We start from the raw sequence: 18,451 nt of genomic DNA, 5'->3' as shown, positions 1-18,451 counted from the left end.
CACTTCAACATAATAGCTCAAAATTTTGAGAAAATTAGTCATTATTACAAGATACTAAGTCAATATATCCACAGAGTAAGTCAAAATGTAAAGAAAATAAGTCAGACTTGAATTGTTAAGGTAAAAATAATTGGTAGACAGCAAAATTGGCGGACACACTAAAAAAATTAGTGCCACAAGGGTTCTTTGAACGACACCATAGAAGAACCACTCTGGGTTCCCTAAAGAACCATGTTTGAAGTAGACGTATGAGTGTGAAGAACCTTTGGAATGTTTAAAGAATCTTCAGATAACATAATTCTATGCTTTATTGTATTTTTTATGTATGACTGATTGAGAGTGGGGTGGCACGGTGGTGCAGTGGCTAGCACTATTGCTTCACAGCAAGAAGGGCCTGGGTTCGATTCCCGACCAGACGACCAGCGTCCTTTCTGTGTGGAGTTTGCATGTTCTCACTGTGTCTGCATGGGTTTCCTCCCACAGTCCAAAGACATGCAGTCAAGCCAGTTGGACATGGTAAATCGCCCCAAGGTGTGAGTGAGTGTGTAGATGTATATGTCTGTCTGTGCTGCAATGGACTGGCGACCTGTCCAGGGTGTATCCTGCCTTTCACCCAGTGACAGAAGGATAAGTGGGTTAGATGACGTGTGTGATTGTGAGTGAACTCTGGTGTTTTAATTATAACATCTGAGGTGAGACTACAGAAAAAAAATCCAGTCTTGGTTGGACAGTATTCTATTCTGTATTCACAAACATAGCCAGAATGACCAGTGAGCTTATTCACAAGTTCTGAGTTTATGAATGTAGTGTTTATGGTGTAGTGATGGTAAAATAGTGGTAAATCTGAAAAATGAAAAGTTTTCTTTAGGGACTATTTCATCTTACAGCCCCCTACCTTCCCCTTTTCCTCAAAACAATCATAAAACAATGTCTCAGGCTATATATTTGTAAACTTTTAGTGTAATAACTTAATGTGATGTAGCTTTTACAGGCATTAAACTTTACAGATGTCTGGTTCCTACCACCACCACTGTGAACAAATCTGACCCAGTAAGTTTCTCCAGAGTGGAGCATTTCACACCAAACCACTGAATCTTACCAGTGTAATTATGCAGAAATTTTCAAAGATTGGTGGATTTTCCCTTTTAAAAAGTAGAGTTGTCTAACTGAACTGTCACTATGCTACATGGCACTCCATGGGTTTCTCTAGGTTAGTAACCAGGCCTAAAGTTGATTTTGTCCTTTCTGGCCAGAAGATTCTGTGTTTCACACCGGCTCTACATACAACTCTGTATAGCAGCATTTGTTTTGGTGCCGTTGCAGGCCTTCAAACAGGAACGGAACAGTCAGAGATCTGCATATGTCAATATTATGATAGGATGGTGTAAAAGCATGAAGTGTACTTGAGGGAGAGGATGAATCTGAAGTAAATTTCCCAGGAGGACCCTGAGCAGGTGAGCTGAGGTAGTTATGAAGTGATTAATGGCACTTATTACCCTCACAACCATGTGAGGCAGACAGTAAGAGTGAGGATTCATCAAAATGAGCTAAAAAACTCTACAGAGGTAATGTGAATTTTATGCACTGGTGCCCCGGAGGGAGGAGGAGGCTTTTCCTTCCTTTTTCATTTCCACAGGCCTAATAAAGGCCTGCGAGGTGGTAATGATTTGAAAGAGGATGTGGGTGGCTGCTCGTGGCCAATGAGAGAGAAATTCATCAGGTTCTATCAGGCTCTTTGGAGGAAAATGTCTCTGCTCGCCCCATTTCCACTCTAAATGAGCTCCCATTTTATGCTCTGCTGGAAGGAAAGAAGCGGTGACTGTATAGACATTGGAGGAGTCATTACAGCAGCAAACCACAAGAGGGCTCCAAACAGGCAGTTTTTCCACAGCAGGCCAATCTGAGGCTGCGTCTAAAACCACATACCCCAATGCTAACGAGTACGCTAGTATGGGTCGTGTACTATTTTGACATACTATTTAGTATGTTTGAATGTGGTTTAATTTCCCACCCGTTAAAAAAGTACAGAAAAATGTGCTACAAAAACTTTGCACTCCTGTCTCAGGCCTGATTTGCTTTCGCAAAAATGGCTACTTGTTCATAATAAAGCCTGTTGGCTGTATGATTAGCATGCATGCTAATGTACGGTTACCTTTCACAAAAATAACTGAAAAGGTGTCATTTCTGACTTAAATTATTCTTTTTTATTTCATTTGCTTTTAAGATCCAGAATATGTGGACATATAACAGAAAATCAGTTTAAGTTTCCTCAGAGAATGACCTTTGCCCATGTCCAAAACCACAACAGGGCAGATTTGTCTTGCTAGAAAAACTAGCATAGACCAGCATGGCTGGTGACCAGTAAAATCAGGATGTGTTGTGTTTTGAATGCTGGTATCCTGGTCAACAAGCTAGACCATACAGGGTGACCAGAGAAACTTTACACCAGCTTGGACCAGCATGGAATTAACACTAGTCATTAGCAAGAGGATATTGGGCCACTGTTGGCCCACTGATGGCAAAGCTGGTGGTCCACTGGCACTTTGTAGCCCACCGGTGGTTAAGCAGAGTATTAGACAAAATTCCACGTATCATCACTCATTCACAGTCTAATTTTTACTTATTTTTCCTTCCTTCCTTTCTTTAGTTATACTTTGTAAATTAGCTTAGTAAATAATTGAAATAAACAACATTTTCTATAAAATCATTTTATATCAGGCCTAGTCATAATTTTTTTCTCAGTTGTTTGTAATTAGTCAGCCTTTTATTTTAGAAAATAAACTATGTTCATTTAAAATCAGATTGAGGAGATTCAGAACTAGTTAGAGCTGTATTTAGGACAGTAATCTGAGTGGTCTGAGGGTGGGCCAGCAGTGGCAAACACTCAGTGGGGTGCCCACCTTATTAAGCCCAGCGGACCGATACGTGCTTGCTATCTGGGTCGCAATGAGCCACTTATAACATCACAGACTTGTAAATCAACTGAGCACTGATCTGGTGCAACTTCATTGTGCTGTGACCCTCTTCCTTCATCCACATTGTTGGGCCACAACATTCATGTAGATATGAGTCAAAACCATACACAGCTGTCCAGCATCTGGCCCACTTACCTAATCCCATATGAAAAAATATATATTCCAAATGTATTTATCAAATATATATTTTGGAATGTATGAAAATGGCCCCAAAATGTATTTGTTAAATATATTTTTTTTAAATGCATTTATTTGTATTTTTTTTTTTTTAATTGTATGTAGTTTTAACAAAGGTCACAGATATGACTAAATGTACAGGAACTGAATGAATGGTACTGACTTTGTATTTCAAATAAACAAGATATCAAATCATTGAACTACACTTTCACAGTTACCAGCACCTACAACACTTGCTTACCTGTCCATGTATTTTTTTTCTACATGCTATATCTATCCAGACATCAACCAACACTCACAGACATAAGCTAGAATTGGCCCAGAACTGTCTGCTATCTGGGTATTTTTGACCACAAAGTAGAAGATATAATTAGCACAAATATTAGCACAAGAAAACTGAAATGTATTTCATTTCAACTACATAATTTTTTAATGAAACGTTCCCAAAAACAAGCTGTTTTATGTATATAAGGAATGCAGACCCATTTCATTGTTTTCTTTGGGCAGTTTAGCTGTAACAGTGTGTTAAAACTAACTCCGCCATGTTGAGGCTGTACTTTAGCCCAGCTAGCTCTCACTGGGAGCTGGTTACATGCTTCAAAATGGTGTTTCATTACAGCCATTAATTAGGGTGAATAAAATAATACAGGTGTGAATTTGGTCACTTTTACACACAACTTAGCAATCGAAAACACAGAACTATGAAAAAAATTATGATTTCATGAGGGTGAATCTTGAGAAATATGTCAGATCGCTGTCAAAATTTACATTTAACATGCTATGGGATATGAGATGACCAAAGCATGTTCTACATAAACCTGAACAACTACCTAAAACATATGTACTATACATACTATATAAACTATACTAATGTATGTACTGCTTATGGTGGTGTTTTGGACACCCATGTGTTGTAATATTGGGCTGCAGTATAAATGTAAAAGTTTTGTGTTAATTTAACAGCTAAAATGCATCAAATCTTCTGCAAGTTGGCTACAAATTAAGTGCAGTTGAACTGGCCTGGCTAGAGGTGACTTGAACACTCATTATTCTTAAAAACGAGTAGACGTATTTACTAAAAGTGTGCAGACAGTAGTCCATGTAATAATAAAGTATTAGCCAGTCCTAGAACTTAATTTGGGAGTGGAAAAAACAATATCACATTCAAATGAATGCAGAGATCAAAGTAATGCATGCTCTGTGCTGTATATAGTTGGTGAGAAAACGCATATGAAGCCCAATTAGCAAATGAAAATCCTCTCAGAAATTCACAGGATGTGCTGGATCTGTGTATGAGTGGGCTGATTCAACAGGCCGGCTTTCGCTTCACTTTGATGATGCTCTGCTGGAAGCTTGATGGTAAATGTAATGACGATGAATGCTTTTAAACTGAGCTCTAGATTAATATGCACGCAGCAATGTGCTCATAGAGTAAGCAAACAGAAAAGGCGACTGGGCTTGTTTGCACATTGAAGTCTTTTCAGATTTGTCCCATATGTGAACATTTCTCTGCTTTATATATATATATATATATATATATATATATATATACGTAGAAATTTGGTATACTATATATCCAGGCATGTTGCTTCATATCACTATCCACTTGTGATATATTTCAACTCATTTTATGGCCTTTGTCTACCTTATAGGTCCACTATATATATATATATGTGTGCACAATTGAAGACTGCATCTGTTGTCCTGTGCAGTTTATCAGCTGCCCCCTACCAAATTCATCAGTGGTCAGTTTCTAACCACAGGGCCACTGTTGACCAGATATTATTTAGGTGGTGACCATTCTCAACACAGCAGTGACACTCACATGGTAGTGTGTGCGGCACTGGTAGGGGCCACTTACTGGAGTTACATGTCAGAGTCACTGCTAGATAGTCTCAAACTGAACATCATTAGGTGGACCTACAAGGCATGCGGTTCTAATGCAGTGGCCTGGTGAACATACAGCACTGTAATAATGTAATATATTACATTTTTCAGTATTTAGTGTATTCAGTGTGTCCACTCTTTGCCTTTATTACAGTTTCCATTTTGTTCAGGAGACCCATTTTCAGTTTCTCAAAGAAATCTGCAGGGGATGTTTTTCCACACCTCCAAAGTTCAGTCAGAAGTTGGTTGTTTTCTGCTTCTCACAATCCAAGTAATCCCAAACACAGTGATGTTGAGGTCTGGACTTTGGGGTGGTCAGCCCATTGTTCTGAGAACACCAGCACCTTTTTGTTTGCATTTCTTTCTTCTTTTATTTCTAGTTCCTTTTCTCAGTAAAGACTTCTTCTCAGCTACACATCCTTTCAGACTCATAGTGTTGAGGTGTCTTTTCACAGTGGAAGGATGGACAGAAACACCTGTGGATGTTTTCAGATCTGAAGCAAAAGTGCAGCTTGATTTTCTCCTCTCTCTCAAAGATGAAAGCTTTAAGTGCTGTTTATCTGATGGGGACAGTTTTGGTGGTCTACCAGGTCTTGCAGGTGGTTGCTAGGAGTCTCATTTCTCTATATCTTTTAAGAATTTCAATAAAAACTCTTTATTTTTCACTTGAACAGCTGTTTTGACTGAAAATGAAATAAATGAAGGGTCTCTGACTTTTGCACAGCACTGTATATGTTCTCCCCCGCCAAGAAGATGAAAAGCATAAACCCAAACCACTTAAAAATGTCTGTAAACAAATTTTATTCCATTTTGAGCAACAAACACTGCAGTACTGGCTTCACTTTGAACAACACATAACATGTTCCTCCATGGTGAGACGGACAGGTGAAGGTGCTACAGAGTGAAGGAGGGATCCAGTTGAGCAGACAGGCTACCTCTAATGAGAGTAGAGCAAAAATCACAGCATCACAGTTTTACTGTATATTGGTGACCGATGGCATTGGGTATATATGCACTGTCATTCTCTTTTTTTGTTATAAATATTCTAAAAAAAATAAACCCTAAAGTAAACATTGATTATCCACATCTAAATGTAATAAATTAGGCTATGTGCAATACTATATTTAATCCGAGGAGTTCAGAACAGTATTAGCGTCAGTTGACTATCGCTTATCAGTAGTTTACCACAGTGGATCATCATAGAGAGTGGTCAGGGCAGTGAAGTCCGTGCTTCTGTTGTGCTTTCTGCTCCAGCCGTCAGTTCCAGCCAGCCCAGCAGAGCGAGCTGAACTAAAATAATGCTGCCGATCGTCCTACATGAATGTAAACTGAGGCGAAACCTAACAAAATAGAAGAACTCTTTGGTTTAGTGAATGAATCCCTTTTTTCTCCTCTCGTTCTTTGACCAATCAAGAAGAGCCTACAAGGTTTGGTGCTCTCCGTGTTGTGTTAGCTTTTTTCCAGGATGCTAATTTTAAAGCAAACTTTTTTAGTATCTTTCTACTATTAAACAAATCAAGGGCCTTTTATGTCCTTTCCAACAACACCTTTGACCAACATTCAAGTCTATGGTGATATGTCTGGTATGTAGGCAACATCAAGCCTTTTAGTAAATAATGAGCATGGGGGGGGGGGTTCGCAAAGCAGGACCTTCCCAGTTAGCCAGGAAACTTTAAGGAATACCCCTTTAAATCTGCTGTAACTGTACCCTACACACAAAGGGTTCTATAGCAAAGACGATGGTCTTATATACAGAACCATCTTTGCATGGTGAAATGGTTCTTCAGATTGATGGACATTAGGCCTCATTCACCAACCGTTCTTCAGAAGAAACGACTTCTTAAGACCCACTTACACAGTTTTCATTAATATATTCCAACATTTACCATTGAGTTCTTATTTGGGATTTGTTCTTATATAACACTCAAAAGCACAAAGGTGTAAATTAGGTATTGGTGAATGAGGGCCAGTGTGTTGTACATGGTTCTATATAGAACCTTTGTGAAAACGGTTCTATATAGCACCAAAAAATGGCTCCTCTATTATTATGATCTCAAGCTGCTGAATTCAGTCAGTAAATGTTTCTTTGAAAACACATTTTAGAGAGTCCACTTTCAGGAGATGGAACTAGTTTTCCTGAGGGAAGAACGTGATAATATATTACATATATTGAGGTTAAAGTTGGCTCCTTATTTGCCAGTTTTTCATTCCAGTTTTCCATTCCATCTTAAATAGTGCAGCAGTTACATTCTGGCGCAATGTAACTGCTGCACTATTTAAGGTGGAACGGGAAATTTGAATAAGAAGCTGGCAAATAAGAGGCCAACTACAGCCTCGTCTGTGATGTGGTGTTGGTGGAGCTTTCACTGATCACCATGAATGCTAGAAAAAGTAGGCAAAGTGGAAATAACCGGAAGTGCCTTTTTCTGCGTTGCTTTAGTGTTTGACAGGTGGATAAAACTTCATAAGAAGTAACTTATCTTAGACATTCTCATAAGACCTGAATATAGTCATGTACGCCAAATGTTTATTGATGGAGTTCAGCAACTGACCTGTAGTTTCTTTCTATTCTCTGTCCTTTTCAATGCACAGACAAATGCACTGAAATTATTGTCTGTTTTAATCGATGTTACAATACAGATACAAAGGATGGAAATTAGGTTGAAAAATGCTGGAGTATTCCTTTAAGTCAAAAGAGACGCTGTCTAATAAGAAGGTCCATGATCTCTCCTCCTATTGGTCAGTTTTGACTTTTCCAGCTAAGTGGGAAATCCTGCTTTTGTGAAACAGTGACCTTATAAAAAAGAGGACTGACAATAACTGTTGTAATTACTGACGAATACAGAGGCGTGAGTAAACATGAGGATACTGACCTGGCATTTTAAGGCTGAGTTATCATGAATGATGATGAAGTCATTTCCCAATGAATCTGTACAGTGCTACATTGTGCATGTTGTTTTAAGCACACAGATACAGAACAAAAAAATAAATATGAGTGATGAACTGGCAAAACATGGACACACAAAGGTGTGTATGTGTGTGCTACATCTTCAAGCGGACAGAAAGACAGTGAGTGCATGTGTGTGTGTATGTTTGTAGGGTGGTGCATTCTTCTCAGCTGTTTAGGTGAGCCCGATCTCCTCCAGTACACTGCGAGGGGTCTCTGCTTCCTGAGGAGAGTGAAAGGAACAGCAGCTCTAATCATCATCTCTCACACGGTGTGCACCACGGCTGTGTCCCAGTTCATCAGTGTGCACTTCACACTACAGATACAATACAGGCCAAGGACATGGAAGCAAGGAGTGTTTCTTGTTGTTGTTTACAAAATATATTTGGAAAACAATAAGAAAATATTTTCCAATGAAGTGAATCTGTCAAATGAAAAAAAAAAAAACCAAAACAAAAAAACCCAAATCTGTTCCAGTGATCCAGTTCAGGAAAAGAACGCTTCACCTTCGGATTCCCTGTGATCATTTAAACCTGGATTATTCTCAGTCTGAGAAACTAAACCTGGATTATTCACAGTCTGAGCATCAAAACCTGGATTAATCGCAGCCAGATTATCTAAACCAGGATCGATCACAGTTTGAGTAACTAAATCTGGATTAATCACAGCCTGAGAAACTAAACCTGGACTTATCACAGCCTGGGTATCTAAACATGGATTAATCAATCTGAATAACTAAACCTGGATTAATCACATTCTGAGTAACTAAACCTGGATTAATCCCAGCCTGAGTAACTAAACCTGGAATAATTACAATCTGAGTATCTAAACCTGGATTAATCACAGTCTGAATATCTAAACCTGGATTAATCACAGTCTGAGTAACTAAACCTGGATTAATCACAGTCTGAGTATCGAAACATGGATTAATCACAGTCTGAGTAACTAAACCTGGATCAATCACAGTCTGAGTAACTAAACCTGGATTAATCACAGTCTGAGTAACTAAACCTGGATCAATCACAGTCTGAGTATCTAAACCTGGATTAATCACAGTCTGAGTAACTAAACCTAACACCCCAGATCGATTAAGCATTCAGGAGCTTCTGAATATGAGAATCACGTGGCTCTGATTACAGCAATGAAACTCTGCAGGAGAATCAGCAGCAGCTAAACTAACACTATTGCTGCAGACACTTGCTTGTTTCATCATGTTCACTTTTACAGACTTAGTGTTGCTTACACACTTTTGGCCTGCAGTGTATGTGCTACACTTATATGGAGAAGGTGACATTGGTGTCCTCTCCTACTGTTTCACACCATCCAGTTATGACTCATTCACTCAGACATCCCATAATTCTTCATGATACGATTTTATGAGGCCTTCTCCCACTTCCAAATTTTCCAAGTTGGAAAAATGCCCAACTGAGGCTGGATCAGAGTTGAGATGGTGGACTGAGAAAGCAAATAAACTAGATTCTCTCCTTGCTCAGTGTGTACTTTAGGACTGAGGGGATCCTGTATGAGCACATGAAGAAACTACCATTCAATAGTTTGGGACAGCTGTTCAGAAGTTTAGGATCAATGTTTTAATAATATAAAACCAGGTAATTGTGCATAGAAACTATATGCTGGTCGTGTGCAACTTCACAGGCTCCAAATGATTAACAGGAGTTACTAAGCTGTAAAAATAGGTATGCTTAGAATGATAATATTTATAATAATATTTTTATTAAAACAAAACAAAAAAATGTTACTTAATTACAGAAGATGTGTTTCAGTAGTGACAATTTAATGTTACACACTTGTTTTCAGACTCTGGGACACATTTACTTCAAAACAATGGGCTCACTTTGTGGCCATGAGGGACAGTGATGCAGTTTTACTTCCTGCTCTAAAATGCAGGGGTGTGGCTAAAATAAGGCTCCGCCTATGGACCAAAGCTCTTTGTGTTTTGGAAGTGATAAGAAAATATGGGACAGCATTTTGTGAATAAAGTTAATTTTATTTTAAAATGAAACTGATGATAAATCTAAGCCATTCAGCTTCACTTTAAAAGAAAAAAAGTTTTTAAAAAGATTGTTTTGATCTTTTTAGAAGGACACTGAAAAAGAACAGGCCAAAAAGTCAGTATTATATTATTTTATTAGTTATTAAGTTAATAACATATTGGGACATACACCTTCCAATAGAAAGCACTGTATAAATGTTTTTGTTTGTATTCAGTATATTACTATCTCAATTAATGCCCTGGGTTTAAATAGATCACAACACCATCATTGTAAATAACTAAGACCTGAATACTTCATTGTTTTTTTTTATTTATACTGCTGGACTGCAGTTTGAACTAATTCAGCAGAATGGTCCATATACACTCACTGGCCACTTTAGCAGGTACACTCATCTTATATCTACAGTCAGCTCCACTTATATAGGAGCACTTTGTAGTTCTACCATTACAGACTGTAGTCCATCTGTTTCTCTGCATAGGTTGTTATCTGCCTTTTGCCCTGTTCTTCAATGGTCAGGACCTCCACAGGACCACCACAGAGCAGGTACTATTTGGGTGGTGGATCATTCTCAGCACTGCAGTAACACTGATGTGGTGGTGGTGTGTTAGTGTGTGTTGTGTTGGTACGAATGGATCAGACACAGCAGTGCTGTTGGAGTTTTTAAACACTGTGTTCACTCACTGTCCACTCTATTAGACACTCCAACCTTGTCAGTCCACCTTGTAGATGTAAAGTCAGAGACGATAGCTCATCTGCTGCTGCACAGTTTGTGTTGGTCATCCTCTAGTCCTTCATCAGTGGTCACAGCACACTGCCCACAGGACGCTGTTGGCTGGATATTTTTGGTTGGTGGACTATTCTCAGTCCAGCAGTGACACTGAGGTGTTTAAAAACTCCAGCAGCACTGCTGTGTCTGATCCACTCGTACCAGCACAACACACACTAACACACCACCACCATATCAGTGTCACAGCAGTGTTGAGAAATATCCACCACCCAATTAATACCTGCTCTGTGATCTTCCTGTGGGGGTCCTGACCAATGAAGAACAGGGTAAAAGGGGGCTAACAATGTATGCAGAGAAACAGATGGACTACAGTCTGTAATTGTAGAACTACAAAGTGCACCTATATAGTAAGTGGAGCTGATAAATTTATTTAATAATATTGTTATTCCCAAACTACTTGAAATATTGAATACACCATCCAAAAATACTTTCTGGTGTATTAAATCTATCATGTTATAATTGTACAAAAGAAAAAATTATGATGATTCCAAGTGATTTAAACTTTTGAACAGCAGTGCACATGAATTGGGCAGTTTGAATCCACAAAGGCTATTACGAGGGAAGTACTTACTACTGGAACACAGCCGTGGTACACATATTATAAAGACATTCCTGTGTAACCTTAAAATAAAAGGGAATGCCAAGATTTTCAAAATGTCTGTCAAACTCATTCATTGGAAACAAGGATATTCAGAGTGATTTTTGTGAAATTATGTATTGTGGAGAAACTTGCTAATCAGATTTTCTTCACAGTGTTTTTGATAGGAACCAGTTTTATAACTATTATAAAATAATGTCTCAGGCCTCAAACAATGTATTCGTAACTATTTCATGTCATGTTATTCTGAGGGAGCTTTTAGAGGCATTAGACGCTTCGGACGTCTGGTTTCCATCACCACCACTGTAAACGATTCTGACTCAATTCTGTAAGTTTCTCTAGAATGATGAATTTCATATCACACCACTCTAAATGAGTTTGTTTACAACTTGGAAAGTTTGTTGAAAGCTTGGTGTCCCCTTTAAAAGGAATACTCCAGTCTTTTTCAGTCTTTCTGAAAAACTCCAGTCTTTCTGCTGCAGAATAGAGAACATGTACAATAGAAGCCAATGGGGAGATGCTTCTTTTACTTTTTACTTTATTGTTGCATGCTACAGATGTGGCAGATAGAAATTAGGTTGAAAAATACTGGAGTATTCCATTAATTTGAAAAGACGGAGAATGAACATTTCCCCCAGGCACTTTGTTCATCCACCTACCTGCAACTTGAGTCATTTTACTGACAAAGAAAAAAAAGATTAGAGTTCCTGATTTGAAAGCCTGCTTCAAACTACTTGTATGTAACCCAGGAATAAGGTAGTGGACAGTGAGGACACATTCAGAGATGGACACAATCAGACACACACACATCAAATCGGGGAGTATTTTTGACCAGTGCGTAGCCAAGACACAGAACAACTGAAGTGAGTGGGCCTTTCTTGAGACGTGATTAAACAGAACGTTCTCAATTTTGTCTGAATGATCCAAAAATAAGCGGCGTGTGGGCATGCCACATGACTCAGGGAGGGGTGACTCAGGGATGGCGCTTATGAGTGGTGGACAGGAGTGAAATGTGAAATTACTACAAATGCACACAGTTGCACACGGATGGGCGATTAAAAGCTGTGGGAGTTACATAAAACGTGGGAGGGTGACACAGAAAACAATTCGCACTTACTTTGGCGTCCTACACATTACGTCAAGCACAAAGTAAAGAGAGAAGTGAGGGATGAGAAGAGATGTCTCACTCGAAAGCCTGCTGCTCCGTAGCCACACTGAGCCAATCTGAACTCTACAACTCTCAGTTCTTTAAGCTGCCCGAGAATCAGAATCGGAAACGACCAATCCAGGCTCTGCCCACAAATACGATCTTTCATAGCAAGCTGACCAAAAACCCATTCGGCCTATTGAGACATTGCAGCAAATCAATTTTTGCAATAATGCACAATAATAGCCTAACATTTAAAGTGTGATTAATTCAATTTTTATTTATTTTGTATGTGTATCAAAAATCACACTGTTAGAATAGATCAGTCAAGCTAATGCTAGCATGATAGCAAATTACCTACAACATACTCCTCCTTGGAGGCAAAGCATTTTAAAATGGAAATCCAATTTTATATAGGGACTCATAAATACATTATATTGAATGGGATTCTGTAAAGCTTATCCAACCTTGCAACAGTCATGTTCCAAGAAAGTATTTGTGGTAGGCATATGGATCAGTCAAGTAATAAATCACATACAAGGAATCTTTCAGTAGATCACAAGGGCCCATATCATAAAAACTTTCTTTGCTTTTTTTAATATTAAAAAGTTTGCTGTAATATGAGAAAGTTTAAAAAAGTCAGTTTGTCAGTTCACACAATTCATGAATGAAAAATAAGCTGCAAAACAATTTAGGCTACAGCAGTATAGCACATTGAAGTGATAAGAAGTGTTGTTACTGTGGACAGTCTATGGCAGAGTTATTAGAGGGGAAACTGATTAAATGTTGTAAAGGATCCAGATGTCTGAAAATTGCAGCGTATTAAAAACGGCAGACATTTACATATATTAGTCTAAAGACAGAGTAATAAACATAGCCTGCTAAGTTGGAAAATGGACATACAGAAATTAATTTTGACTAAATAAAACTACACAAACATTATACATGGACTTCAGATAGAAAGCACAATGCAAGAAAAATATGGGCCCTTTAATACAAATACAGTAAAGAGTAAATGAATAGAATAAAGGAGGAACAAAATCCTAAAACATTATCAGTTATACTCAGTAAAGGGCAAGCACTCTTTCGGGGAATCCAGTTGAGAATTGGCTCAGTCTGTTTGGGAGCACAGGCAGTTGGCTGCTCTTCATCCAGTGCAGTCAGCTATGGGGCGATGGAGCCCATTTCCACATATTGATTCTCTCCTCAGAGGCTTAGACTCTCACTCAGCCAGGTTTTTAACGTTTGGCACCAAGCGTGTGCATCTCTCACCAATAATGCTGAATCATTTATGACCACTGGGCCCTGCAGCTCCCCACTGCATTAAAAACAAACCCATTAAAGGGGCTCTAGAGCCTTGGGAGGCCTATAGCCATATATGTGCCTGTGGACACATTGCTTGACATCTACATTCTGAGACAGCAGTACTTCTGACACTCTTAAAGGAAGAGTTCAGTGAAAAATCAAATTCACACAACTTTCCCCTTACCCCAAATACAGTCAGTCAGCCAAGAGGTTTGCTTCTCTAGTTTTGCTCAGGAGCTACAAGGCTTAAGTAGGCACACAATTCAGCCTTCAAAATGGCTTCTATACCTGTTTTTTAGCAATGCAACATACTTTTGTTCATTTTTTAGAGCCATACAGAATCAGAAACCACACATGCGATGACTATAGTTTCTATTGCTTGAAATGTTAACCTCATAGCTCCAGTGCAAAGCTAAAGAAGTAAACATATCTTGGCTGTCATAAATTTGCATGTATGTCATATAGTGAACTTTATTAGTAATTTTAAAACGTATGCTTCAGTGGTGACTGGTTTCCACTTCTTCCACTGTTTTGAAGCAGCTAACTGATGTGGAACCCACTGCTCTTGGGGGGGAATGTCCTCTCAGAAAATTTTCCTACTTCCTCAGCTCATATCAAGCACCATCTTTCAGTTGCAAAAATCAACCCCAACTCCCCGGCTCATATGATGGAGCGTTTTCAGTTCAATGGGGTCACTTTATTTTTCTTCTTTAATAAAACAGAATAAGAAACATGAATTTTTAACAGAATTATTAAAACTAATCACATTTTTGCTCTTAATAATTAACTCTAATTAATATTGTAGCAGGGACAAAGTTTTGATAGTCAAACAAAAATCTACTTGCTATGATTTCATCATCCTCATTGCAATTTGACAGTGTTCATTCAGAAAGTGTACAAAGATACTAGAATCTGGTTAGAGGTCTTTCTACTTCAGTTCATAAAATAATGCATTTTGACTTGTTCCATGTGTACTTTATGGCTGTGGGTGCTGGGCAACAGATACATTTAATCAATGTTATTATCTTGCAGTTCTGTTATATTGTATTTCATCATGTGCACTGTAATAATGGCAAATGTTTGCCTTTATTTTACTGATTGGAGCCCATGTGCAAAATGAACGACTGAGACGGGTGTCAGTAAATAGTGAGTACAGGCTAAAGTGCCTAAAGTAATTTATCACTATAAAGACTACAGAACATCTGCAGAGCAGATCAGTAACAGCTGAGTAACACTGTGTGTGTGTGCAGTGTTGCAGCATCTAACTCAGTTATGCTGCTGTGAAACACCAATAACTGTGATGAGACTGAAGTGCTTCAGTGCTGCCCTCAGTCAGCAGCTTTCTCCATAAAATCATCTGAGCAGTGGTTCAACCTGTACCGGCGTATATCCTAGCAATAATATTTTGCTAATTGGATGAACAACAGGTTTACGTCAAATATATCATAAACACTTACCAACGTTTAGACAGAAGTCAGAGACCACCCTATATTTATTTAATTTCCAATCAAAACAGCCTTGAATGTTTTGATTGGAACACCAATTTTTCTGGGTCAGAAAAAATCAGGAAATGCATATTTAACAGAAAACTACACAACAGTCTTCAACATTAAGCATGATATCAAATCTATCAGTATTTAATTTGTCCACTCTTCACCTACGGCATCTACTGCCACTTGAACTTTTCCATCCTTACAAATTTAAAACCGAGTTACAGCTTTGCCCTCCCAAAAAAAGCTGTTCCCAAAGACGTCAGTGATATTATGTTCCCCTTCAAAAACACGCTAGCATTCACATAAACAACTATCCAAACCCACTTCAGTTGCCTTACAAATTTATTTCTCATGTGCATCTAAAATGTCTAAAGGAAATATTTCTAAAGAAATTAGTAAAAGAAGGGAAAGTCAAAGAAAAATAAATTAAATTGAAGGGTTTCCAAAACTTTTAATAATTTTAATAATCTTTTAATAAATTATTAAAAGATATAGAGAAAATAGGACGCCTAACAATGCAAGACCTGGCAGACCACCAAAACTGTCCCCATCAGATGAACAGTAAAAAAGCAAGATCTGAAAATAAATCAAGATCTGAATCAAAAATCCACAGGTGTTTCTGGGCATCTTTCCACTGTAAGAAGACAACTCAACACTATGGGTCTGAACAGATGTGTAGCTGTCATGAAGCCCTCACTGAGAAAAAGAAACAGATAAGAAAAGCACCAGAATGCCAAACTAAACATTTGAGGAGTAAAGAATAAGGTTGAGTCTAAACTTGTAATTAGCATTATATCGTGAGAAGCTGAAAAGCAAATTCTATGACTGAACTTTAGAGTGGAAAAACATCCCTGCATATTTCTTTGAAAAGCAGAAAGAAAGTCTCCTGAAAAAGTGAAAGCTGTAATAAAGGCAAAGAGTGGAAATTTATATTTCTGTGCATTTCTGTTTGACTGAAAATTAAATAAATGAAAGGGTGGCTTCTGACTTCTGCACAGTGCTGTACAACCATTCACTCAATTCAGTATAGTTCTGCATCTTAATGACAGGAATGCATTTTGATCTGTTCCACATTTTCGCCTTGGGCTTGGGATATGATTCATCCATATCAAGAGAGCAGGCTAAGCCAACACTTTAGAATACAGCATATCAAAGTATAATAGTTGTACATTAAACCTGGCATTAAAGGAATACTCCAGCATCTGATGCATACGGTTCAATACCAAAGACACTAATTCCTGAAGTAACGTCCCATTGGACGTTATCTATTATAAGAGTCTTTGAATCAACAGGTTCTCAGTTTTCTTTTATGTACAAAAAAAAGTGTAGAAATCATTGTGCATGGGATTCAACTGCATGATACAGATGCAGTAGATGCAGATAAGGCTGAAAAACTGTGGAGGATTCCTTTAACAAAATGTCAATGGTAGTTTAAAACCATACAAACACGGTGTCAAACACATAGCAAGCATCACACTCATTTACATTTATGATAAGATGCACGTAGACTCCAAAATTAACTCTTTATCTTTGTGTAATTAATTTGTGGCTTTGAATAAAGCAGACTGAATAAATGCAGAAATGCAGATTACCAGCCCGAGGTTACTGACAGTGCTGCCAAAAAGGACCACCAGGGGTCGTGGTCACAGAAATTCCGCACACAGGTACAGGTAGAAGAGTGATGAAGGTAGACATGGGGTGTGAGCATGTGCATGAGAGAGAAGCAGAGATACAGAGAGATACTGCGAGAGAGAGAGAGAGAGACAGAGCGAGATAGAGAGAGAGGATGTGTGAATGTGTGTAGGATGAATGTGGCGCTAACACACAAACACACACACACAGGATGACGATGAGACTGGAGACCCCAGAGATGCTGCGTTCTTATAGGACGGCGGTGGAAGAGGAGGGAGGGGCCAGCAGGAGCACCATGCAGGAGAGGGAGGGGCTCAGCATGCATGATGGACAACCACCAACAGCAGCGACAGCCAATCAGTACACAGGCACATTAAAGTACTCATGTCGGGGCTGAGGGAGAGAGAGAGAGAGAGAGAGAGAGAGAGATGCACAAAAACACAGAAACACACATGAAATAAAAGTCTCAAAACAGTGCAAGCTTACGGACGAACCTTTATGCAACAGTTATCATACCTAGAGAAGAGAAGACAAAGCGCAAGGCACGAGACAGCAGGCAGTGGACAAAGGGAATTAGACAAGTGCTACATACGCACACACACAGTGTTGGGTGATACATTGTCTATCCCGGTATGCTGGTGCTGATGTCACACAATACTGATTTTCAGTTCAGCTCAATTACATATTGATTAGCTCACCGGACAAAAACTTATTTGACTTAATGCAGGCGAAGTTCACTGTAAACAAAGTCATTCGAAGTGGTCTGATAAGAAATGGTTCATTACAGAGAAACTTGCCGGCTTACAGTGGTGCTGATAGGAACCAGGGATCGCAATGTCTACAACACAAAAACTGCTATTTCATTATCCATCCAAAGCAAGTGGTGAACTTACACCTCTTCTGAGTTTTTACATGTAATGTTGATAATGGAAAAACAGAGGTAAATCTGAAGAAAGTTATTTTGGGAGACTATTTTGCCTTACAACACCCTCTATGTACTTCACCAACATGAATGGATTCATAAAAATATGTCTCAAGCCAAAAACCTCTCAAAAACCTAAATCAATGTCTCAGACATCAGGCAGCGTATTTGTAACCGTTTCATGAAATAACTTTGTGCAAACTCTTCAGATGTCTGGTTTCTATCACCACCACTGTGAACAATTCTGTATCAGTAAGTTGCTCCAGAATGGAGCATTTTACATCAAACCACTCTGAATGGCTTTCTTTATACCTTACCCATTTAATTATGCAGAATATTTCACAAATCAGTCAAACTACCCTTTAACTTGGAGATGGAAAGTAGGAGCTTGGAATTGCATAATTTTTCGACCTCCACGTTTGATTGACAAAGTGGAAAAAATATGGATGCCTTCATGTGGATGAAGGCTAGTACTGTTAGCAACATGCTAGCCAGGGAACGGTGATATATTCACCTTCCTAAAACACCAAACTTCATGGTCAGTATTATCCAATGAAACCGCTACTCTG

At 38.6% G+C, this 18,451-nt stretch overlaps 1 protein-coding gene across 5 annotated transcripts in view; it reads right to left on the bottom strand.

Moving 5' to 3' along the window:
• Positions 1 to 5,818: 5,818 nt before the first annotated feature.
• Positions 5,819 to 18,451, bottom strand: part of LOC118822001 (AP-1 complex subunit sigma-2) — a 50,772-nt gene continuing 38,139 nt past the window's right edge. For 2 of the 5 annotated variants that reach the window (XM_036590759.1, XM_036590760.1), the window contains 2 exons: positions 12,501 to 12,509; positions 5,819 to 8,209 (listed from right to left, as the gene is read on the bottom strand). In XM_036590759.1, the coding sequence (XP_036446652.1) occupies positions 8,162 to 8,209; positions 12,501 to 12,509 (57 nt within the window). In that variant the 3' untranslated portion in view covers positions 5,819 to 8,161. The other 3 variants (XM_036590761.1, XM_036590762.1, XM_036590763.1) reach the window with 2 other exon arrangements.

This window comes from Colossoma macropomum, unplaced genomic scaffold (genome assembly GCF_904425465.1).
Source record: "Colossoma macropomum unplaced genomic scaffold, Colossoma_macropomum, whole genome shotgun sequence".
Taxonomy (NCBI): Eukaryota; Metazoa; Chordata; class Actinopteri; order Characiformes; family Serrasalmidae; genus Colossoma; species Colossoma macropomum.
This window is presented reverse-complemented; position numbering and strand designations above follow the sequence as displayed.